The sequence below is a fragment of the Sebastes umbrosus genome, chromosome 10, assembly GCF_015220745.1.
Source record: "Sebastes umbrosus isolate fSebUmb1 chromosome 10, fSebUmb1.pri, whole genome shotgun sequence".
Taxonomy (NCBI): Eukaryota; Metazoa; Chordata; class Actinopteri; order Perciformes; family Sebastidae; genus Sebastes; species Sebastes umbrosus.
This window is the reverse complement of record NC_051278.1, coordinates 30689969-30715544: the sequence shown is the minus strand read 5'-3', so window position 1 is coordinate 30715544 and position 25576 is coordinate 30689969. Positions and strand designations below refer to the sequence as shown.

At 41.7% G+C, this 25576-nt stretch overlaps 1 protein-coding gene across 2 annotated transcripts in view; it reads right to left on the bottom strand.

Moving 5' to 3' along the window:
* Positions 1–22396: 22396 nt before the first annotated feature.
* adss2 (adenylosuccinate synthase 2) overlaps positions 22397–25576 on the bottom strand; it is a 31837-nt gene continuing 28657 nt past the window's right edge. The window contains exons 12-13 of one of the 2 annotated variants that reach the window (XM_037781857.1): positions 25293–25442; positions 22397–23387 (exon numbers count right to left, since the gene is read on the bottom strand). In XM_037781857.1, the coding sequence (XP_037637785.1) occupies positions 23335–23387; positions 25293–25442 (203 nt within the window). In that variant the 3' untranslated portion in view covers positions 22397–23334. Of the gene's footprint in view, positions 23388–25292; positions 25443–25576 lie in introns of those variants that run through there. The other variant, XR_005208486.1, reaches the window with a different exon arrangement.

The window sequence follows — 25576 nt, the reverse complement described above, 5'->3', positions numbered from 1 at the left end:
CACAAGCTGTTGTTGCTTAACGACTGGGGCTGCTCCGGAGCACATCTGCACTGTGCATTATCATTAGCTCTCTCCCGCATCCACAGGATCGCTGACAAAGTGAACAATACCGACAATCACCCCCATCAGCTGCGGCCATATGGGCGCCATCCATAGCCGTAGACCCCCCCCACCACCACCAACACCACCACCATCCCTCCTCTGGCTGGCTGGGTGGGTGGAGGGGAGGGGAGGGTGAGGGGTAGAGTTGGTGGTGTTGGGGTGGTGGTGGTGATGGTGGGTGGGGGGGGGGGGGGGGAGGCGCATAGCAGCAATCGTGCCAGCATCTGTTTGCTCACTCGGCCATTTTTGAAGATGAGTCGGCCGAGCCGGCGATGAAGAAAGTTTATTTTTCGCTGTTATCACAACAATCCTGATGTGTGTGTTGTCTTTTTTTTCTTCTAATTATCTCCCTTTCCCCCACCCATCTCATTTGTTACTCCTCCCTCTAGATCTACCTCTCTATCTCCACCTTTTCCTCTGCTCCTCTCCCTCACCCTCCCTCCCTCCCCTGGACAGTTAAATGCATTGCCAGGTACGGCTCCTGTCGGCTGCGTCTTGTAATTGCCACCACCTTAATCCTCCGTCCTAATGGACTGGGAGGAGGAGGAGGACGAGGACGGGGAAGGAGATATGTGTGTGTTTGTGGTGGGGGAGTCAGCCCAGATGGCACAACAAGGTGCGCTCCACCACTCTTCTGCTAGATCCCCAAATCTCTCCCTTCCTGTGGCCCTCTCTCTCTCTTTCTCTCTCTCTCTCTCTCTCTGTCTTTTCTCCCTCCTGGACTTTGAACCCAGCTGGCGGAGGTGTTTTTTCTGGGATCAGCAGCAGAATCCTTCACTGCTGTTCTAATTATCTTTCAACTCCAAACCCCCCAACTGCATATCATTCTTTTATATCCACAATCCTCTCTAACTTCTTTCTCCTCTCTTTGCATTTCTTTCTCTCTCTGATGGATCATAAGCGGGAGCTTCAGTCGCTCCTTGGAGATTTTTTTTTTGGGAAAAACAGACACTTCACACACGCATGTGTCACCTTGAGATTAGCATTTGTTGATGCATAGTTTTAGCCTATTGCCGTTTTCGGCTGTTGTTCTTGTGTAGGACGTGAAAATGTTGACTACAGGTGTAGCCGTTGATTGATTCTTCTTTTTGTTCAGCTATTTGCTCCACCTCCGCTGTGCAGTTGCTTCAAACCCAGCAGGAATTATTTGGAAATACTTGCAGCAAACTAGCAGTACAGAATCAGAGGAGATCATAAATCCACAAAGGCTATAATACACACATAAATAAATTCTATAATACACACATACTTGATGAGCCAACTTGGAAAAAGTTAGTGTATGTGGACTTACAGTAAGATTATTTTGTCTAATCAGGAAGTAGGTTTCTACATTTAATCGACATGTAAAAATGAACGTATAAACTTTTTACTGTAACTGGTGAGGTGAAATACTGTTTAAAGCTGCAGTCGGTAACTTTGAGCAAATATGATAAAAAGTTATTTTTCTAAAACGGTCACTATATCCTGACAGTAGTGCATGAGACAGATAATATGTGAAAAAAGATCATGTTCCTCTGTGTCCTCCAGTGCTCCTAAAGGAATTTGCGAGATTTCAACGTGCCTGAAAGAAAACCCTGGCCACCGTGTTGAAAAACAGTCGAGCCAAAATCAAACACCGCCCACCAGCCGGGTCACAAACTTTCTCTTTTTACAGCTAAACAGTACACTACAAGATGATTCTAGAAACACTTGAGGAGAGAAATAGACATTACAGTAACAGAATATTGATTCATTGAGATTGTGAGTTTTGTGAGCAGTGATTGACAGCTGCCCAGAGACAGCTCGGCTCTGATTGGTTGTTTTCCTTTAGGAGCACCGGAGGACAACAGAGAAACATGATTTTTTTTCATATATTATCTGTTTCATGCACTACTCTCAGGATATAGTGAGCGTTTTATAAAAATACTTTTTATCTTATTTGCTCAAAGTTAGGGACTGCAGCTTTAAAGCAGTATTATTAATCAACTTGTTTGAGCACCCTGGGCAGCGGAACAAGCTGTAAAAACCTTATAAAGTTGATATGGTGAACGTGTTAGCTAACAGTTGTCTATATATATATACAACACTTATAATACTGAAGCTATTACCTCCGCCAAGGCCGAAGGCCTAGGAAAGAGGTTATGTTTTCACCGGTGTTGGTTTGTTGGTTTGGAGGATTACTCCAAAAGTCCGCCCATGTATTTGAATTAAATATTTTGGAGGGGTGGGGTGTGGCACAATGAACAATCCATTCGATTTTGGTGGCGATCTGGATCCAGGTCTGGCTTCGGGAATTATTTTTAATAACTCCGCTCAGCCTGTGCATTAACACCACAGGCTTTAAGACATGCGCAGTGTAACTGATGATGCGTTCCTGACTCGTCACCCTGCCTCTTTCCGTCTGCCTGCAGAGAGAGGGACAGAGAGAGAGCGGGGGGTAGAGGGAGGGGGACACACCTGTAGATTCGTCGTTTTTTTCACATTAAACTGTGTGAAATTACAGTTGAGTTGGACCAAAGCACACTTGGTGATTGATGGAAAGAGTAACACCGACGGTTTAGGTGAGTTTTACTTTGTTTCTGTCCAGTTTGAATGAAGTGTTTTACGATGCTTCGCTACGTACAGCTGATCTCAACATAAACACAAATACACGTGAATGATGGCGTAAGCTGCACAGAGTGGGTGAGGGGGGGGGGGCGCAATCGTACTCGGGCAGCTTGGCGGAGGTCTGCGCTCTCCGAGTGCCATTCTAGTTGAATATTTTTCTCCAATACAAAATCACCAAAATAATGCAAAATCATATTTTTCCAAACTAGGTGTTGTATTATAATCAGAAAGAGGCCATTGATGTGTGGAGAAATTTTGATGGTACTACACATAAGACTGAAGTTATTGAATATTTTTATAACATCTCTTTTCGGCGTTGCACTTTGTAGACGGTCCCTGACCCCTCGTCTCATAGGGGAACTGAACTGAGAGACCAATGTGTCCAGCTCGAAAAAGAGTTTGTGTTTTAACAGCGTTTCGCTTATGAGTTATTGATCCGGAAGTTTCTCTCATACACAGCACCGTCCTCATACGCGCTCTTACGCAACTTCCGGTCGCAGAATATGAAAAAAAACGGGTGTTTTTTTGTTTCTGTGTTGTTGTGATTTTATTTTTTTTGTTTTTAGAAATAAAAAATGAAATTAAGTTTAGTTCATCCCTTTTTGACCCTCATAAAGAAAAATACCTTGTATTTCAATTTTTAAAATAAAAATCAAATAACCACTAATTTATTGTATTTTAATATCCTTTTGTGAAAGGAAAATCGAATGACCAAAAGATACAGTGACCCACATTTTATCCTTCATATTTTTAGTCTAGTTTTAGTCGACGACAACTCAAAACGTTTAAGTCACCGAAAGGTCCTTTGATTTTAGTCAAAATGTTTTCTCTCTTAATTTTATCAGCTATATTATTTTATTTAATCTTAGACCTGTTTAGTCATCAGATTATTTTGAACATTTCTGTAATTTTAGTCAAACTTATTTCACCCGAAATGTTATCTTATTATGTGATGAAAAACAGGTTGAATGATTCAGAATGCAGCTTTTCAGTTTGTTTGAGTCCTCCTGACTGACGCCGCTCATTAATGATGCACGGTTCAGTCGCACCCAACCACCCGAACCCGACGTGACCCGCAAACCTCCAACTTTATGCACTATAGTAGCACAAATTATTGTCAGAATTGAGGTGCGAGACAAGAAGGACATAGACTGAGAGACACAGAGAGAGAGTGACAGAGAGAGGGGAAGAGAAGGTGGAAGGCGACAAAATAAAGAGAGTTTGGTAAAGTTGTGTTTTTAAACTACATTTTAGTCTAGATATTACATGCTTGAAATCGTCATCGTTAGTGTTTAATGACGTTGGTGCCGTCTCGTCATCGTCTCGTCTTAGTCATGGAAAAAAAGGTTGTTGACGAACATCTTTCAAAGTTTTCGTTAACAAAATGAGCACTGCACGGTAGAGGCTTCAGGTACTGCTAGATACCACCAGATCCTACACACACTGCACCTTTAAGTTGCTAAATGCTCCACTATGTTCACCAGCTATAGTCGCTAATTCTGGAAACAGCTTAATTGTCTCTTTACTGTTTGGCAGTAACTTTATCTACACACACGGAAACTAGTGGACTTCACTACGCGGAGACGTTGAATGATCATTTGAAAAACTTCTCGTTAGAGATTTGTAGTTTATACAGGTGACGTTAGAGGTGCTAAAAAATCCCAATTCTCCGAAGATCCATTTGCTATCAGCTGTCAGCTTCTGGTGTTTTTCCCAGTTGCCAGCTGATCTTCACCATCAGGGGCCACACATCAGCCCCCCCCCCCCATGCCCCCACCCCATAATGTTGCTTTTATCATGGTGGGACAAAAGCGGGACAGCCTCTGCCTATACAGCTGTGTGCATACATCACTAGAGGTGTACATATTCATATAATATAGAGAAAATGTGTGCGTGTCAAGTTGTAAGCCTATACCCTGCCCCTGCTCTTCTTCAACCCCCCCGCCCCCCTCCTCACTCCAAACAGAACAAGCGCCTCCTGGGCAAATATTTAAAGTCAAAACAGGCTGGGCCCATAAAAAGCTGAGAGGTGGTGGTGTGGCTACATCTGTCAGGGGGGGGGAGAGATGAGAGGAGAGAGCTGGGGGAGAAGAGGGGTGGCAGCAGCTGCCGAAACGAGTCTGGACACTGCTGACGCCAACACCTGTCCATACTGGAGACACGCGGCTAGCAAATGTCCAGCCGCTGCCCCTCAAACACACACACACACACACACACACACACACACACACACACACACACTGCCTGAATCTGTCCGTCTAATTGTGGAATAAGATATTTGACAAACACACAGATATGGACCCAGACGCACACACACACCTAACCCAGCCCTTTGTAGCCCACCACACCCCTTTCCTCTGGCTGACCCCCATCTGTTGCCTCCCTGGGGAGCGTGTGCATGCATCTGTGTGTGTGTGTGTGTGTGTGTGTGTGTAAGGGTAGGAGGTCAGAGGAGGGGACAGGCAGGCGTTGGCCCCGGCTGCCCATTGATCAACAGCTGCTGGGCTTCTCATGCTGGGCTGGACGGCTGGGAGGGCGACAGCAGCTGGGATGGGGAGAAGGTAAGAGCTCAGGGCCAGAGGCTGGGACCCGGGGTTGGGAGTGGAGGTCGGGGCCGACGGTTGGAGCATACAGGCTGGGATTGGGAACAGGGTTGGAGCCGGGGCTCGGGCGGCGCGGTAAAAAGGCCAGACATGAGTGAGTTTTCAACTGAGGGAAAGGGAAGCAGTAGGGGCAACAGGCGATGGACGGAGCTGCCAGAGATGGGCAGCGAGGCCCTGGACTGCAGCCAGATGCTGAGCCGGGGACGGATGCCAGAAACAGAAACATCGAGGTTAGATAAAGTAGAGTTTAGGATGGAGTTGAAACTCACTAGTTAGTGTCATCCGGACACATCTAAAAGTGTTCATACCTGTTCCCAACAAACACACTGCCATCCTAGAAAGGGACGAGACGCCATTCATTCAACACATTCTCACTATCAACTTGTCAAATACCACCGCTTGGTTGGTGCCCATCGGCATCGGAGACTGGCGCAGCGGCCGATTAGACTGTTGTCAGGCTATTAAATAGGCGTTATCAATCCCTATAAGCCCATAGATGTGGGTCAACAGGGACCTACTACACCCACTAGTAGGTTTTATCATCTATTCACATGGTAGATCACCGAAATAAATAATAAAAGAACATGACAGCAACCTAGCGACCGTAGTAATTATGACAGGAGCAGAAGGGGAAGTCAGGCGATGTAGGATAGAGAGTTTAAAACTGCATAAGGAGTGGTGGTCGGTTGTGATGGATGGGACACAAAACACAGGGCGTTCACCCAGGAGACCAGTGCTAGCATCCCATGTGAAACCAACAATGTGTAGCTGTCTTTGTGTTCGTAGTTATTTTAACCCAAAACACAATGGGTTTTTTTTGCCTATACCTAAATAAGTTGTAGTTTTGTTGCCTAAACCTAAAGAAGCCTGTTAGAACATGTTGCTTTTAAGTTTCACTTTCACTTTTACAAAATAGTAGGCATAGTAGGCCCCTAATGACCCACATCTATGGTGCTGATAGACGCATAACGCATTTTAATGGCCTAATAACAGTCGAATCGGGTGGACACACGGGGTATCGCCTTGCGTTACTTTTGGACCAATCGGACGGTCGGTGGTTCGATCCCCGGCTCCTCCCTTCACGTGTCGAAGTGTCCTTGAGCAAGACACTTAACCCCAAATTGCCCCTGAAGGCTGAATGAGTATTTAGATTAGATCCTGATGGAACCATGTATAGCAGCCACTGCCATCAGTGTATAAATGTGTGTGTGAATGCTGACATGTAGTGTAAAGTGCTTTGAGTGGTCGGCAGACTAGAAAAGCGCTATACAAGTGCAAGTCAGTTTACCATTTACCATGGTACGTGTCGATATACACTTGTGACACAAATAGTGTCCTTTCAAAATAAACTTCCATTTCATAGGAAGTTAGTCGCACAACTTGAGAACTAAAACTCAACAAATATAACTCACAAAATCTTGTGATAAATCAATTATTACACTCATTAATTAGGAATAATAGAGTATTTCATTTTTAGTTGGTAATTCATATTATGGTCAGACTGCGATCTTGCTTTGACTTGAATAATATTTAATCTATGGCTGTCAAAGTTAACGCTATAATAAAACGTTAACGCAAATTTGTTTTAATGCCACTTATTTCTTTAACACATTAACACAACTTGTGATTTTTAGGTTGTAGCGGGCTCTTACGAAGTTAGAGTGAAGATACTGGCATCATATAAAACAAGAAAACCTAAGGAATCCATCGGTACCAACCATGTCATACTAGCTTGTCACGAAGGAGGTTAAATAACGCTCCAAATCTACACTTAATTTTGGCGAGGAAAAACTGTCATGGCCATTTTCAAAGGGGTCCCTTGACCTCTGACCTCAAGGTATATGAATGAAAATGGGTTCTATACACTGACACACTGACAGCTGTTGGCTTGAGTTTGCCATGTTATGATTTGAGCATATTTTTTATGCTAAATGCAGTACCTGTGAGGGTTTCTGGACAATATCTGTCATTGTTTTGTGTTGTTAATTGATTTCCAATAATAAATATATACATACATTTGCATAAAGCAGCATATTTGTCCACTCTCATGTTGATAAGAGTATTAAATACTTGACAAATCTCCCTTTAAGGTACATTTTGAACAGATAAAAAAATGTGTGATTAATTAGCAATTAATTGTGATTAACTACGGACATCATGATTAAATATTTTAATCGATTGACAGCCCTAGTTTAAATCTAATAGCAGCGCTTGTGCTCTTTCCTGCCTTATTTTCATGACTAAAGACTAAATTAAAGTTTAGGATTAAGCCTCGGGCTTTATTGGCTTTATTGGCTTTATTGGGTGGTGAGAGGGCAAATAAAAGGCTGAATATGTGTGTAGCTGCAGATGTTAGGGATATTGATAGTTAAAAGTATTTATTGCATTTAATCAAACTTAACCTCAGGACGTCTTTGTTTTCAAGAAATGAAGGTGATTCGATTTTTACTTTGCATAAAATAAAAAACCTTTCGCCTTTCCCTACAGGCAGGTTGGATTTCACTCTTCAAGTTTGTAGCACAACTGTTGGTGATCGCTGTGTGGAGTGTGTATGCTGTAGGTTGGTGTGTGGGGGTTAAACAGGAGCTGATATAAGAGCTGACAGCTGTTAACGGTGTCGGCCGTCACACATCTGCTGCGTTTGGGGTCTTTTACAGAGTGGCCACAGTTCAGGGGCTGAGCAGAGGAGAGGAGAAGAGGGAGGGGCTGGAGAGAGGAGGAGAGAAGAATTGAAGCAGGTGAAGGAGGGTCAAGAAAGATAGAGAGTAAAAACAACTTTACAGGCATTTTACAGCCATGCATTCCACAGAGAGGTTAGAGTCACGGGTCAGCTGCAGAGCAGGCCAGGTAGATGCTGTCTGGGTTGCTCAAGAGCACTGTAGAAGTGGTGCACAGCTGTCAAACAAGATGACATACGATGAGATATGTAGGTTTGAACCAGCCTCTAAGACACCGGTAGTGCTCAATGACACATGAGAAATGAATTTTTTAATCTGCTAGTTTCAGAGAGATAAAGCGTGACTTTGACCTGACCTTTAATGTTCTCATTGTCTCGCAGGAGTTATGACCTCGATAAGGAGCAACATGCTCCGAGCTCCAGTAAAAAAGGTAATATTTCAGATTGTGAACGTTTATTTTGGCCTTGGGGTGGAATGTCCCTTTTAAATGTGAGACTGTAGGAAAATATGGCCGTCTCACTGCCCCCAAATAAAAAACACCGGTGTGACCTAAACGCTACTAACTGTTGACCTCTGCACACAAGTCAGGCCTCCTCAACGGAGAGAAGATAGCAGGAGCTGGAGGAGAACTCCTATCTGTGCGAGAAATATGAGACCAGAGCCAAAGATGATAGAAGCAAAGAAACTAAAATGTGTGTGTTTTTTGCCAGCCGCTGCCGCCATTTTGGACTGAAAACGCTTATTATATTTATAATATTTTATTGTTCAACACAGGCCATTTTGGCAGAATATGACAATAAAATAATTAATAAGAAATAAGAAATAATTTAGTTTTATTTTTGTACGGCACATTTTAGGTGGCCGCTTTTTTACTGGAGTCCGGTAGTCGCTTTCAGTCCAAAATGGCAGAGGCATAGCTTTGCTGCTGGGTGCTGATGTTGCAACAGAATGAACAATTGACTTACACTTCTTGGCAATATACGTTCTTTGCTAGAGCCATGAGACTGTAATCTTAACTTAACTTAGCATGAACACATGATATTTTTGACGGATGCGATGATCACTATGTCGATTGAGAGTCATAAATTCTTGTCATGACTTGGCCGCGACACATGACAGACTACACGACGGTCCCCTATTCGACAATACACACTCTCCCGGCACCGTTAATAAACAATAAAAATAAAGCTTACCGGGGCTCAAGCCCCCCCCGGGCCCGACCATGTAAAGGGGCCCATGAGGCTCCAGGGGAAACAATAAAAATATAATTCACAGGGAGAAGCGAAAGCAGGCGCGCAACGGAATGCTCCATGTGCAAAGACGCAACGGCAGTGGTGTTTTTTTTTTTTGTTTTTTTTAAAGTTATTTTTTGGGGGCATTTTCCATTTTTTTATTGAGAGGACAGTGGATAGAGTCTTGAAAGGGGGGAGAGAGAGAGTGGATGCGGAAAGGGCCACAGGCCGGATTTGAACCCGGGCCGCCGCGGTCAGGACCAAGCCTTGATACATGGACGCCCGCTCTACCAACTGAGCTAACCCAGGCGCTCGCAGTTGTGTTTTTTACTTCGACACAACCTAGATTGAATATCCTACCCCGAGGTCCAGCAGCAGTTGAAGGTCTGATGACATCATTCTGCATAATAAGTAGCCATGTGCTTCTGTTTACAGCTGTGTGCATCTGTGCTCAGCCGGTCAAATTCACGGCCGTGACGGAACACGTCGTGGAAGGAAAAAAATAAAAAATAAAACATGCTTGACTTTCTGTCGGGACAAAAACTGAAGTGTAAAAATGGCAACTTGTGTTTTTACGTGGGGAGACTATTTCTTGACTGAGACCGGGCTGTTTCCAGTCTTTATGCTAAGCTAATCTAACGATATCCTGTACAGACGAGAGTGGTATCGATTTTCTATATCTAACTCTTTGCAAGAAAGTGAATAAACTTATTTCCCAAAATGTTGAGCTATTCCTTTAACTACTGTACATCCACTGAGAGATCCTGTAACCAACAATTAGTTTGAAAATGGCAAAAATGTGTCTCTTTCTGTGAACCGTTTGATTTTTCGATTGGTATTTATTTTAATGGATGGCTTTAGACTACTCTCAGGTTGTCTTTACTGTGACACATGTGCAGTATTTGACATCATTCTCATATCTTTTTGTTGATTCTGATCTTATGTTGTTCTTTTCTATGTCTGTAAGTGATTGCTATTGGGGCTTATTTTTTTTAAATAGATTTTAAATCCCATTGAGGCCTTCCGGAAAGATTAAAGTTGCACTAATGAATATTTTTATATCAACAATGGATATAAAAGATATCCGCGCACTTAGATGCTTTCGGTCTAAAGGTCCAGACACAACAAGCCAACATCGAAGAACTAGCGGCGATGAAGGCCGACTGTTGCGTCGCCTTAACTTGGCTGACGAGTTGCACTTGAACACATCACAAAGACTACAGCCGACAGCCACTTAGTACTTACGTTCTGCGCCTGCGTGAGAGGAAATAACTCTCCACACCAGCAGGTGGCAGTAGTCGGTATTCATCATGCAAAAAGGAAAACCGGAAGGCCGAGGACGGCAGATAAACAAGCCGTTGTCATGATACGTAAGTGAAAACAAAGCGGTGTTTGCCAACCATTTTCACACCACTCTCACTCACCACTTAGCTTCATTCCAGATGGCCATGTCGATGTGAAAATATCCATGTATTTGAATGATCAGATGAGATGAAGAGGAAAAATGAGAAGAGCCTACTGTGTTTGCACTCTTGACTTTACTTGTTGGCTTGCTTTCCTCACTTCTGTTTCTGTTCTCATGCACTGATTCACTGAAGGGCAGACTAGAGCCGACGGTGCGGGACACACCACAATATCTAGACCGACGGGCGCTCACCGACGGCCCCAAACCGTCCGACGGCCGACCGTCGGCTTGGTGTGTCGGGTCCTTAAAGTGAAAGGTGTCGCTCATAGTAACCTACATCCAGAGAATTAACACCCGACTGGGGCTGAGTTCTACTGAGTTTCATTGTTTCGGTTTTACAGCCAACAACTTTCGTGTTTCGGTTCACTCTCACCGCTCTCATCCCGTTTCCAGCTGCAGCAGGCAGCTGTTTTAGAGAAAAGCTCACATAAAACTGACACTACCTGCCCAGCCCCAAACGGCAGACACAAAGTTAGCGACTAACCGGTGAACATAGTGGAGCATTTAGCAGCTAAAGAGACAGATATTTCCCTGAGGAGTTGGTGGAGGCCAAAACAGAGCTACAGTGGAAAAAGTATTGGACTGACATTCATCAGGTGGTCAGAAACACGACTCTGAATGAATGCTATTGTCTGCTGGGGTGTGTAAATGGAGTAACTATTTGCTAACATATTTGCCATATCCAATAATAAGGTGATTATATGACAAGGTTTACGGGTTCAAAATAAATAAGACTTTACACAATATTAGTTTCCTGGAATGTGGAGGAAAGCAGCAGCAGCGCTCCGTGGAGGACGTGATGATATGTGAACACTCTGCCGTATGTCTTGGCATTTCCCTCTCTTATTGAGGCCTTTGTTTCCAGGTCAAAAGGTTATGGACATAAAAAGTAAAAATTATCTGTCCAAGAAAATGTTTCAAAGAGAAAGAAAGTTTCCTGAACGGGTGCATGTATCTTTGCGTGTATGTTTGTGTGCGGGTGCATGTAGGTGAACGCATCAGAGCGTGTTTGTGTGTGAGTGTGTGTGTGTGTCCTAACATCACAGTTGGCTGAAGGAGAAAACTCATTTGCTTGTCCATTTACTCTGCTTCCTTTTGCAGCACAATGCAGCGGCAGCCACTGGACAAAGAGGCCTCACTGTGGGATTCAAATGAAGGAGGGAGGAGGGGGGAGCGGAGCATAGAAAGGATGAAGGGGTTGGGTGGTGGGGTACGGAGGTTGAGAGGGTTTGAATGAGTGGTACAAGAAGGGGGGAGGAGGTGATAGATGATGAGGGGGTAAAGAGGAAGGAGGGGCGTTCGACTGGTCACAAAATTAGCCCGGCCCCGACCCAAATCGCGGGGCAGCGGTGCCCTTCGGCCCGCTGTGACGCTGTCCAGCCTCTCATCAACATAGTCACACAATACCGAGGAAGGCCAGGCGTCATGCCAGATGCCACTGGCTTTTTTTTTTGTGTGTGTGTGTGCTTCAAGGTGACACAGTTTGTTCAATAGGATGACCTCACTCTGGACAGCTGTGGAATTTGGTACACCGGGGCAATGAATGTCCAGTTTATGGAAAAACCACGCAGGCAAGATGTTTTTGTACTCACCCAAGTCCTGAAAGAAAGCTGGACGCATCTGGGCGACTTCTTCATGTTTGAGGGTTTTTTAGAGGTTGTTGGTGCAGGCAGATGTAGTCAAATAAAGAGAGGAAGTTCGGTGAAGGCAGGGAAATGAGCTGCAGGTGAGGCTGTGGTCAAAGCCAACCTGTGGCGAACACTAACAGAGAGGAGAGAGAGAGAGAGCTTTCAGGCTGTGTATGGTTTGTTTGGCTTTCAGTGGATTCATTTATAAAATCATTTGTACCTTTTCTGTGTCTGTGACTTCATGATATCTTCCATACAAGATTCCCGAGGAGAGAATAAGTCCGGTTGTTAGTTCATTAACAAGTGTTTAGCATTCATTTACAGTCAAATGCCTCCCTCTAGTGCTCATGAAGAAAACCAGTCTATATTTCTGTGTGAGATTATTGCAAGATGCTGCAGTCATGGGACGCCCCTCAAAAACAATCACATACTGGCCCCAGCAGAAGAAAATAAACATTTGACTATTGTACTATAGCTGTTAACCCTCCGAGACCCACAATAGACCTGTTTTTGTCTTTTTTTAGAGGGGTACAGGGGGTCTTTAGGGGGAGATAGCAGGTCAACAGTAGATGTCACATAGAAGTGGTGTACATCATCTGAAAGCTGGGAACCACAGCTCAGCCCTGTGACAAGTTGTTCTAGTCATACATCAGAAATAAACATGAACAAATGAATTGATTAAATAGTTAAAAATAATTGTAAAAGCGTGTAAGGGTTTAGAACATTATGATAGAAGTATATGATGGTTATAATTCCCATGCTCTATTATGTCTCATAAGTTGTTGCAGCAATTTTTGGGTTGATAAGATTTGTTACACAGATTCTGTGCTAAATTTAATCATTTTTTGCCACTCGAAAATTGATAAAAATAATCAATAATCCATCCAAAATACCACATTAAGACACCAAGACCTTGAGGAACACCATAGAAAAAGCCATGCTGTGATTTGGTTTCAAAAACTTTTGACATTTGGAGATTGCATAGCCTATAGCCATCCATCCTCTGAATGCTCTAGGTCTCTAGTTTGATCCATCCATCCTCTGAATGCTCTAGGTCTCTAGTTTGATCCATCCATCCTCTGAATGCTCTAGGTCTCTAGTTTGTGGCTGTAAAGTTTCATGAGGCTGTGATTATCCTAGAGGTCACCACAGGTCAATTTATACAGTCAGTTATAAAAATGGTCTCACTACAATGAAATGGCTACTATGGGGACTAACATCATCAATCAGAATACAGTTGGGCTCATTGGATCCACAATAGTCTCAGCTTTACAGTCATGTCCAATGTATGGAATTCTAAGACTGTTTAGGGACCCCAGTATGCAGAAATATTCAAACACACTATTTTTTAGAATAGGTTGAAAATTACACATTTATCCTGCATGCAAAAAAACTACATGTGAATATCATAAAGTGGGCATGTCTGTAAAGGGGAGACTCGTGGGTACCCATAGAACCTCATTCACATATCTTAAGGTGAGAGGTCAAAAGAGCCCTTTGATACTGGCCATACCAGTTTTGCCCTGCCAAAATGTAGCCTAACTTCCAGAGGAGCTAGCATGGCATGGTTTGGTACCAATGGATTCCTTATACAGTAGGTTTTCTGTGACTCCAGTACCCTCGCTAGCTCTAGCTCTAAAACTGAGCCTGCTACAGCCTCTGAAAGACAGTAAAGTCGTCCAAGGGCGCCCTCAAGCAGTTTAAGAGGTTAAGTGCCAATACAACAATGTAAAAAATACTAAGTAAAACCCTACTTAAGTAAAAGTACAGAAGTACTTTAAAAATATGCTTAGAGTATTAAAAGTAAAAGTTCTTGTTCTACAATAAATGTCCTCAGTGGCTCATATGTTATTATTATATAGGCTAACATTATGAGGTGTTTAATACTGTTGCATCAATGTGTGTATCAAGTACAATATTTCCCTCTGAATAGAAGTATAAAGTAAGATAAAATAATCAAGCAAAGAACAAGTACCAGAAAATTGTAGAGTGAAGATCTACTTACCGGTAACTACTTACCACCATTGATAATACTTCACACTTCACATACATTTGTGCTCTCTTACATGCATGTCAAAGCATATTTACTGGAACAGAACAATTACTGCAACAAAGGATACAATTCAAGCAGAACAGGATGTTACATCTATTTACACACACATACTATACAGTAGCCTACTGTGCAGAAGGCGACTGTTCCACGTTCTAATAATGCATGGAGAGTAGCCCGCGCAGGCCTCATTTATTTGAGACATGTGGCCGAGTATAAACTCTTCAGCTTCAAACATAGCCTACTGTTGACCACACATTTTGTTTGTGGGCCAGACAGAATTAATCTGCTCTCAAATTTGACAAACAAATTAAGAAATTTCATTAACACATTTGTCAAATATATTTCCGGTTGTTTGCAAAACTTTCACACTTCCAGTCTCATTTTAACATCTGGTTCTTCCTGTGACAAATATATATAAAGAGGCTACTAGAACAGACATTAAGCCTACTTGATTGAGGCTGTTTCCATTGGGATGGGGGGTCAAAGTCAGATCTGTGAAAACAAACGTGAACATCAACCACTCAAAGTCAAATTAAATGAGTTGAATGAGTTAAACCATTTTAACCGTCTGGTGTGAATGCACAGAACTCTACAACACAACAACTTCTGGTTAAAACAAGAGACATTATGCAATACATAACGCAATTAATGTTAGCTGTCATGTCTTACTGGAGCGCTTGACTAGAACAGAGCCATCATTAATGTTATTGGTAACACCGTATAGCCATAATGGGCTGGTTTCCGCCCAAGTGGACTACTTTTGATTAAGCTGGGTCAGTAAAAAATAGTGTTGGGCTGGTTGGTGAAATTTGGGCTGCTTTTGTCAACATTTCGCAGAGTTTTGAAAATACTGTAAAAACAATATCACCAAACAAGCTGTCATACTGTATATGGTCAAACACAAATACAAAATTCAATAAACTTTGTTGTGTCCACTCACTCATATTATTGACTCATTGAATTTGAGAAATATTTGATTTCCATGAGTTGTGTTCAGTCATTGTTAGGGATAAGGGAGGACCTACTTACCTTGATGTCATCACATGACAATTGGTGTATTTGGTTGTCTGACTGCACTCTTTGTGGGTTGCAATAGCCTACTGTATATATCTAATATTTACTGTATCTTTGGTTATTTGATGCAGATCGGAGGCTTTGTATGCTTATGTGTTTTCTGTTGCGCATGTAATGGTTTTACGGTTTTACACGTGTTTCTAGCAAAGTTATGATTTGGGCTGTTTCTTTTTTTTAATTGGGCAGGTTTTACTGGAAGTTGTGATTGGGCAGGAAACTGTCAATCTGATCTGGCGACACTGTGTGCTTTTACTACTATGACAAGTCAAAATGTCTTCTGTGAAAAAGGCATAGGCCTATATTAGGTATTTGCGTGATATCAGCGCCAAATATAACAGAAGTAGCTTATACCGGTAAAAGAACAACAAACAATTTTGCTAAATTATTATTAATATTATTATTTTTTAGGAATAATCTGTAAAATTTCTGACAATGTAGGTTAAACAAGCACTTTAAAAAAAAAAATATATATATATATGTATATATATATATATATATATACATATATATATACAGTGGAGGAAATAAGTATTTGATCCCTTGCCGATTTTGTAAGTTTGCCCACTTACAAAGAAAAGAACGGTCTATAATTTTAATGGTAGGTTTATTTTAACAGTGAGAGACAGAATATTAAAAACAAATTCCAGAAAATCTCATCATATAAAAGTTATAAATTAATTTGTATTTTATTGTGGGAAATAAGTATTTGATCCCCTAGCAACCAGCAAGAATTCTGGCCCCCACAGACCGGTTAGATTAGTCCTCTCGCTTTAAGAAAGTACTCCGAATCTCAACTCGTGACCTGTATAAAAGACAACTGTGTCAACTCATTACCTGTATAAAAGACACCTGTCCACAATCAGATTCCAACCTCTCCACCATGGACAAGACCAAAGGGCTGTCTAAGGACATCAGGGACAAGATTGTAGACCTGCACAAGACTGGAATGGGCTACAAGACCATCAGCAAGTAGCTTTGTGAGAAGGAGACAACTGTTGGTGCCATTATTCGGAAATGGAAGAAACACAAAATGACCATCAATCGCCCTCGGTCTGGGGCTCCACGCAAGATCTCGTCTCGTGGGGTATCGATGATCATGAGAAAGGTGAGGGATCAGCCCAGAAATACACGGGAGGAACTTCTTAATGATCGCAAGACAGCTGGGACCACAATCACCAAGAAAACCATTGGTAATACACTACGCCGTAACGGATTAAAATCCTGCAGCGCCCGCAAGGTCCCCCTGCTCAAGAAGGCACATGTACAGGCCCGTCTGTTTGCCAATGAACACCTGAATGATTCAGAGAAGGCTTGGGAGAAGGTGATGTGGTCAGATGAGACCAAAATCGAGCTCTTTGGCATCAACTCGACTCGCCGTGTTTGGAGGAAGAGAAATGCTGACTATAACCCCGAAAACACCATCCCCACCGTCAAGCATGGAGGTGGAAACATTATGTTTTGGGAGTGTTTCTCTGCTAAGGGGACAGGACGACTTCACCGCATCGAAGGGAGGATGGACGGGGCCATGTACCGTGAAATGTTGGACGACAACCTCCTTCCCTCAGCCAGGACACTGAAAATGGGTCGTGGATGGGTCTTCCAGCACGACAATGACCCAAAACATACGGCCAAGGCAACAAAGGAGTGACTCAAGAAGAAGCACATTAAGGTCATGGAGTGACCTAGCCAGTCTCCGGACCTTAATTCCATAGAAAATCTGTGGAGGGAGCTGAAGCTTCGAGTTGCCAAGCGACAGCCTCGAAACCTTAAGGATTTGGAGATGATCTGCAAAGAGGAGTGGACCAAAATCCCCCCTGAGATGTACGCAAACCTGGTGACCAACTACAAGAAACGTCTGACCTCTGTGCTTGCCAACAACGTTTCTCCACCAAGTACTGAGTCATGTTTTGCTAGGGGATCAAATACTTATTTCCCACAATAAAATACAAATCAATTTATAACTTTTATATGATGTGATTTTCTGGATTTTTTTTTTTATATTCTGTCTCACTGCTAAAATATACCTACCATTAAAATTATAGACCGTTCTTTTCTTTGTAAGTGGGCAAACTTACAAAATCGGCGAGGGATCAAATACTTATTTCCTCCACTGTATATATATATTTTAACTTAGGCTATAATAGGCTACATTATAACTGTTTTTGTCTTATAACTGGAATGCAAATATCTGTAGGCTATTGGCCATAAGATTTACGTTAATGTTAACAATCCTATTTTGATAGGTTGAATCATTAAAATGTCCTCTTCGGCTATATATAGGTTAATTTGAACAAGAAAAACTGTCAGTTAGATAGCTTGTTAGTTTGATAGTTAGATACATCAATAGCTAGCTTGATAACTAGATATCTTGATTGCTAGCTTGATAGTTAACGTGGCAGCTTGCTCAATAGCTAGATATATCTATAGCTAGCTCGATAGCTAACATCTCGATAGTTAGCTGGATATCTCAATAGTTAGCTAGATAAATAGATACAAATGTGGTTCAGGATTAAGAACCTGGAAGTCTGAAAAACTAGACTTTGTGTTTTGAAATAAGCTCACACCAGACGTATTTAAAAGTGGATTGAAATCTGAAGTTATATAGAACACTTATAAAACACAAAGTAATGCAATACTGCACATATTGACCTTTAGAGTTTAATCAGCTAACGTGTGTGTTTTAACCTCTGACTTACACCCCACCGCTGTCACACACTAATGCTCGGCAGCCAAACATTGTTCAAACCCACAGAACTTTATTTTAAACTCTAGTGGAGATCCCAAAGTTTCCAAAGACACCAAATAACATGTCAGGATACATTTTTGGGAAATGTGATGATTTTTTTTCCAACCTGAAAATTATTTTACTGGAAATAATAATAAGGTGAAAACTGCATGTAAAGGAGGTTAAAAGAACGAGTTACCACGATAACTTAGCCGATGTGTTGAGGGTTTTTGTGTGTGTATTGTGCGTACGTAGCCTAGAACATTCATTTAGTCTTAACCAGATGTCAAGATAGAAGTCTGCCCTAAAAAAAAAAAAAAATCAGTGGGCTGAACAGTGAGGGAAGGAAGGACATGTTGAAAATAAAAAGGAAAGAAAAGACAGACAGAAATGGACACTGCAGATTCTCAGGTTGTAACAGGGGATTCAGTGAAAAGTTGGCAGTGTTGAGCACGTAAAGGGATAAATGTTCATTATAACACCGCAAAAGAGAAAGAAAACATAGAGCTGCTGCTAGGAAACAAAGACAGACAGGGTCACACCAAACGTACACCGTTCAGTGGAGCAGATAGACATGAATGATCCCGGTTCACTGTTTTCATCCATTTTAACGTCCACTAGGGAGACAGACGGGACCAACAGTGTGTCAATGGATCAATCGATATGTGAATGACTTTATCAGGAGCAGCTTTGCAAAACTGCTTTTCAGGAATTCAGAATTTTTTTTTTTTTTTTAAATTGAAGAGTTGAGGTTAAACACGAGGCTTTATCCCACTGGTTTCAGCAGTTACACACAATCTCAAAACAAAACTAGTACAAAGACTTCATACTGTACATTTTTAATCAATGTCCTGAGAAAAATGTTTCAGACTGAGTGGTCATGTTTAGGTCACGAACGGATGAGTTTTATCTCAAAGTTACATATCAATAACTTGACTAAATGCTTCCCAGCAAAAGTGACTTGATGACTCGTTTAAAATACTGAATGCTAAATTTCTGCCATCAAACCCGTTCATGTCATCATGTTTATACTTTAATTGTGATTTGGAATAAAACCCCCGAATAAAATATGTAATGTGTAACTTTTTTTGGCTGCCTCTGCTAAACAGGTTGAGTTTCTAACAGCTGAAAAACAAACACAGTCAAAGCATCTACAAGTAATTCTTATGGTAATGTGAAATTAGAATATCTTAAGAATCTGTTGGTACTTTCAAACTACCAAAAATATGTTTTTAAAGTGGGAATTATACTTGGTGTGACAGCTGTGTGTCTATGTGGCATTTTTCCATCAAGACCTGATCAGCTTTACCAAGAGTTGTTTGGTTTCCAGTTCTCCACCTCGAATCAAACAAGCTGTTTAAGGAGTATTCTGTCAGTTTGACACAAAGTTCTGTTTACTCATCTGGAGGAGCTTTCTAAAGCCTGGTCTAACGCCACATTCATGCCATATTGATGTCATCGTAATTACAGTTTCTGGCTAGTAAATAATGTTCATGTAAACATCCGAGTGGTAATTACAACAGGGAGACTTTTCTGAAAGCTCGGATACATCCAACTTGGCCTAAAACCAAAACATGGACAACTCATGTCAGCCAAAGTCTGTTGTTGATGTTATTAAACCCAAGTTGAATGGATATAGTGTTATATTGTCAATGCTCAGTGTTTTTAACTCTCACTCACATGACTAATTCTGTAATAACACAACCATCTTGATTTATCGAATCGCATGAACACCCACAAGTCGACCATCCATCCCATATGGCGTGAACGTGGCATAATGAAAGACGCCACTGAGTAGCATTATGGGAAATGTCAACCCAGTCTCACAGCAGTTAGGGAAATAGTCCCGAAATGTAATGTATGGATTTGTGTACATAAACAGATTTCATTTTTTTTTTACATGATATTGCACTTTCGGTGTTATTTCAACCCAAACCACGATCTTTTCATAAACCTAACTAAGTAGTTCTGTTGCCTAAACCTAACCAAGTCAATCTTTTCCTAAAGCTAACTAAGTAGTTTGTTGCCTAAACCTAACCAAGTCAATCTTTTCCTAAACCTAACTAAGTAGTTTTGTTGCCTAAACCTAACCAAGTCGATCTTTTCCTAAACCTAAGTAAGTAGTTTTGTTGCCTAAACCTAACCAAGTCGATCTTTTCCTAAACCTAACTAAGTAGTTATGTTGCCTAAGCCTAACATGTGCACCACATGCTGCTGGACATTTGTAGGAAAACGCACAAAAAATATGTTGTTGAACGTAATGCTGAGCGTCACAAAAAAAAAAAGGGAAATTTGTGTCTTTGTACACGATTCAAATAGAATCAATTTCGCGACTATTTCACAAACTGCCACGAGACTGTGTTGAAAATGTAGACCCCAGCATTTGAGGAGCTTTGCCCCAAACTAGGGAGTATAAAAGGCAGGACATCTTGGCGTCTGCTGCTTCAATTTTGACAATTTAAAAAAAAAAATATATGTCTCTTCCCAGTCCCCCAACTTTATGGAAAAGCAATACTAAATCACTGCAGTACCCCTTTAACAATGGATATTGTTAAGACTGTAATTACCAGCAGTCAGATATCACCAACAATAATGGCTGGGAAGCCACAATCGCTAGTAGTTACATCTAAATCAAATCTAACAGCACTCATACAGTTGATTCAGCCAATTTAAAAGGAGTTTATATGTTTTTGGTTTTACTTGTTAACAAACTGCTCCAAATGCGTAACACTGCAAAAAGCAGCTAATTAAGGCTTTTTAAATTATGTGCGTGAACGCTCCCAAGTCAACGTAATGGGAGGTTTTCCTGTTCTTCCCATTCTACCGACAGCGTTAATGCAGCATCAGACGCAGGTTGTTCCGATTGGCTCATTTGGATGGTGCCGTTTTATTGGTGAAACAGTGAAGAGTAGTTTCTGAAGGAAAAATGCTTATTTATAGGATAACTTCAGTATTTTACAACCTGGGGACAACTATTTTTTGAAATTGGTCCAATATTGAGGGAGAACGCTGCAGCCGCCAGCCGTAATATAATCATTTGGGGCAACCTGGAACCGGACAGGCTCAGATTGTTATTATATATAAAACGGTGGAAACGTGAATGAGTGGAGAGAGGAGTGCCACGGGACACCAGTGTTGTTGTGTTGGAGTACAGAAAGCGTAGCTTAAGTGTTATCTAACAGATTTTCTGTGCCAGGGCTGAATATTTAGCTGATTTCGGCAATGTGTAGGCCATGCGACATTTCACAACGAGGCTTCTCCAAGCGAGACACACGATAACAGACAAACCGAATCAAGCGAAAGGTAAGAATAACGTTTCATTTCTCTGCAGGGTCCTCTCCATAATGTTGCCAGACACTTATAATAACAATCTGAGCCTGTCAGTGGCAAAAACAAGCACTTTTAGTGGACGAAAACTGACGGTACCAGGTTGCCCCAAAGAATTACATTACAGCTCGGTTAGCGGCCGCAGCGTTCTCCCTCAATATTGGACCAATTTCAAAAAGTGTCCCCGTTAATCACTTAGACACAAAATCATGGGAAAATCCAGGTTGAAAAATATCAAAGTATAATATGCAACAGTTGTTGGTTGGTGTTTGTAAACGCACCGCATTCAAAGTTGACCCCTCTTCCTTGGCTCAATGAGGGAGGGGGGTGCGAGTGCGTTGCGTTGTTTTACATTGTGTTATGTTCTAAAACACAAACACACAACGGCCACTGCACACAACAGAGGAGAGACAGAGGAACAGGGGAACTCACAGAGATGTAACAAACTTTTTTCATCCGTCAAATACGTCCGAAAAACATCTAAAAGGAGACTGCCCATGGATGAATAGACTAATGCTTGTGCCTTGGTCAGAAGCCGAGGGACGTGACAAAACGGCGGTATTTGACCACCTGAACGGGCTGCACACACCTGTGCGCTGTTATTGGCTAACCCTAACCTTAACCCCAAGTGGGGCCCAGAGGCTGTTTGCAGACGCCCAGAAGAGTCCCGAATAAAGCAAAATAAGAAGAAAAGAGAAAATCCAGGCAGAGGGCTGCAGGGTCTCTGTAGAAACAGACACCACCACAACACTGCTAGTGGGTCAGAAGTGATAATTGAGAGGGATTCTTTTTTTTTTTTATCAGTCCATACATAGTTTTTTAGGACATTGTTGCATGCTATACCTTTAAGCCTTATTTTCTGGTTTTAAAGATGTCTGAGACTGGACCGAAAAAAGGAGAAAGATGACCAACTGTCTTATAAGTATTTATCAATCCATATTTACACTTTTATTTGTTGAAAAGTTGTTACCTTTGCCTAAATAATCACAAGAATGTGAATGGGAAGATGTCGGCCTACTGAATTGATTTCCATTTGAAAAAGGTATAGTTATACCAGTTATATCTGGTATATACTGGTTCATGTAAAACTCACCTGTTAAAAATTAAACCTAAAACACGAGCCGTCTCACAGTACGGGACGACGTGGGTCACCAACAGCGTTCAGAGGAAGCAGCTACAACAAATTTTATTTTTTGGTTGAATGACAAGGCAACATGAGACGTCTTTGTCGGATGATGAAAAAAAAAAACAACACAAAAAGACATAAAAAATATGAAAGGATCCCTTTTATCGTGTCAGGATGTGTTGTAGACCTGGCAGAATAAAACATAAAGCAGATGTAGTCCAAAGCATCTAAAGTGCAGAGGTTAAAAAGTGATTTACACCAGACTGGCACAGCGCATTTAAAACAGCATAGATTAACAAAAATTAATAAAACGTTTGACCAACCAAACATCAGTTCATCCAGGGGAGTGATCCCGTGTGTTTGAGTGTGTGTTGAGTCCGTTCGCTCATGTCCTCTTTCAGACTCGATGGCAGCTGGTGTCGCATGTCTGAAATAAACGGCTACGATATAAACTGAGAAATTAAAAGAGGTTATCCTAAAAGTTTAAAACTGTTAAAAATCCAGATGGGGACGCTGGGAACCATTCGTACAGAGAGGTCCAGTCTGGAACACGGGACAGTCCGATGATACAGTGGTAACGCATTATGAACAGACATGATGGTCATGTCTCTGTCAGAGAGTTGAGACAGGTAGGTAGGCTGTGTGTGTGGGTGGAGTGAGGGGGGGGGGGAAGAAGAAGGGTACAGCTGATTGGCTGCTGTGCACCCTCTTTGCTTGTGTTCCTCCTCCCTTCCTCTAGAACAGCTGGATCATGGACTCCCGAGACTTGCCCACTCCGATCCACTTGACTGAGGAAACAGGAAGCAGAGGTAGGTGTTAACCGGGTCTTGCTCTATTGTCACAGCTACTCACAGACACAGGCACTCAGGGTTACACAGGTTATCCATGTATACATGCAAGCAGGTGAGTAATCTTATGTTGGAAGTAAGGCTGTTGCCACTATAACGTCTTTAACGCATTAACGCAACTTGCGATTTTTAGGTTGTTTAGGCTCGGTTTTAAAGCTAGAGTGTAGATACTGGCATCATATGAAACTAAAACACCTGAGGAATCCATCGTTACCAACCATGTCGTACTAGCTTGTTGTAAAGGAGGCTAAATAACGCTCCAAACACACGTACAATTTTGGCGAGGAGAAACTGGCAACGAAAATGGGTTCTATTTTTTGTTCTATTTTGAGTTCTGTTTTATGCTAAATGCAGTACCTGTGAGGGTTTCTGGACAATATCTGTCATTGTTTTGTGTTGTTAATTGATTTCCAATAATAAATATATACATACATTTGCATAAAGCAGGCATATTTGTCCACTCCCATGTTGATAAGAGTATTAAATACTTGACAAATCTCCCTTTAAAAAGGTACATTTTGAACAGATAAAAAATGTGTGAGTAATTTGCGATTAATCGTGATTAACTACAGACAATCATGCGATTAATCGCAATCAAATATTTTAATTGATTGACAGCAGTAATTGGAAGCTAATGGCTTACTGGTTTTATCTGAATTAGTGATAAAAGATGCTGCGTCGGTCCTGACTTTTGTTTTTCTTCTTTTTTTTTTGATGTGTGTGAGGACAGAAAGACAGAGTGGAGCTTTGCAGGAATGTGTCTGACTTTTTACAAATTTTCAGTTCATAGTTGGACTTTTATTTGTGTAGTTTTATGTGGATGGAATTAATTTAAATATGAGAAAACATCGCTCCTTCCGTCGCCCTCCCTTGGCTTCTTTTCCTGTCTTTTTATCACGCACATGCGTACTTGTACAAAGCCGACTAGAAACCTTGTTACACGTTTACATTAGGGCTGTCACGTTTTATTGGGAAACAAATATTTGATCTGTAATGACCTGTTCCAATTCAAAATGTACAGTCTATAGTAAGTAGTCCAGCAGATGGCGTTCTTAGCTTGACCTGTTGCACGCCCTATTGACCTATCAGTAAATTAGGCTGATCTATAAAAATAAAGGAGGACCACAACACTAAAGCGTCCGAGAAGCAGCCTGTGGAAGTATTTTGGGTTCAACGCCATAGATGTCAAAATGATCAACAAATAATTCTCAGTTTTCTGATATAAAAAAAATAAAAAAAATAATAATAATCGTTAGTCACCGCCCTAATTTAGACCCCTCAAGGTTTACTGGGTAGAAAAGCTACTTTGAAAACAATTAAACCAGGGTTAAAACAGCATTGGGATTAAAAGTGATAGCACTTTGGTCTCAGAACCAAGACGGACAGCAAGAAATTAAACGTGACGATACAAGTTGTTGTTGTTGTTGGCGGTCTGCATATTTGATCTGGCATAGGTTTTAGGCCGGATGCCCTTCCTGACGCATATCCTGCGCGGGGGTGCGTTTTGGTGGTGGGAGAAAACCCATGCGAACACGGCGGAGAACATGCAAACTCCACACAGAAAGGCCCTGGCTAGACTGGGGATCGAACCCTGGACCTTCTTAAACATGACTAGACAAGACTGCCAGAAAATACCACACACACATAATATATACGTTGGCTCTCGAACACGTTAGTAATTCAGGAAGTAAGTTTAGTTTGACGAGGTTAGACAGATAAAACCATATAATCTATCAACTAAATAATTTTCTATGCATTTAAGTGTATCAATGACAGTGTCTGTGTGTGTGTGTGTGTGTGTCTGTGTGTGTGTATACTGTATATATACAGTATGTGGGGTCATACCAGGCACGGCCACATGGTCCTCAATGAAGTGGACATATTTCCGGGCGTTCTCAGGCAGCTCATCAAAGCTTCTCACAGCCGAGGTGTCGCTCTTCCAGCCCGGCAGCGTCTCATACTGGACCTCCACATGCTGCAGCACCTCCTGATTGGCTGGCACAGAATCATTGGGGGTGGGGGGGGGGTCAGTAATATCACCATTAGCTTTAAAGGAGACCATAATCAAACAGCTATGACAACAGATCAATATGTCTCTGCCTTGAAATGGAGCTCTCTATAAATAACAG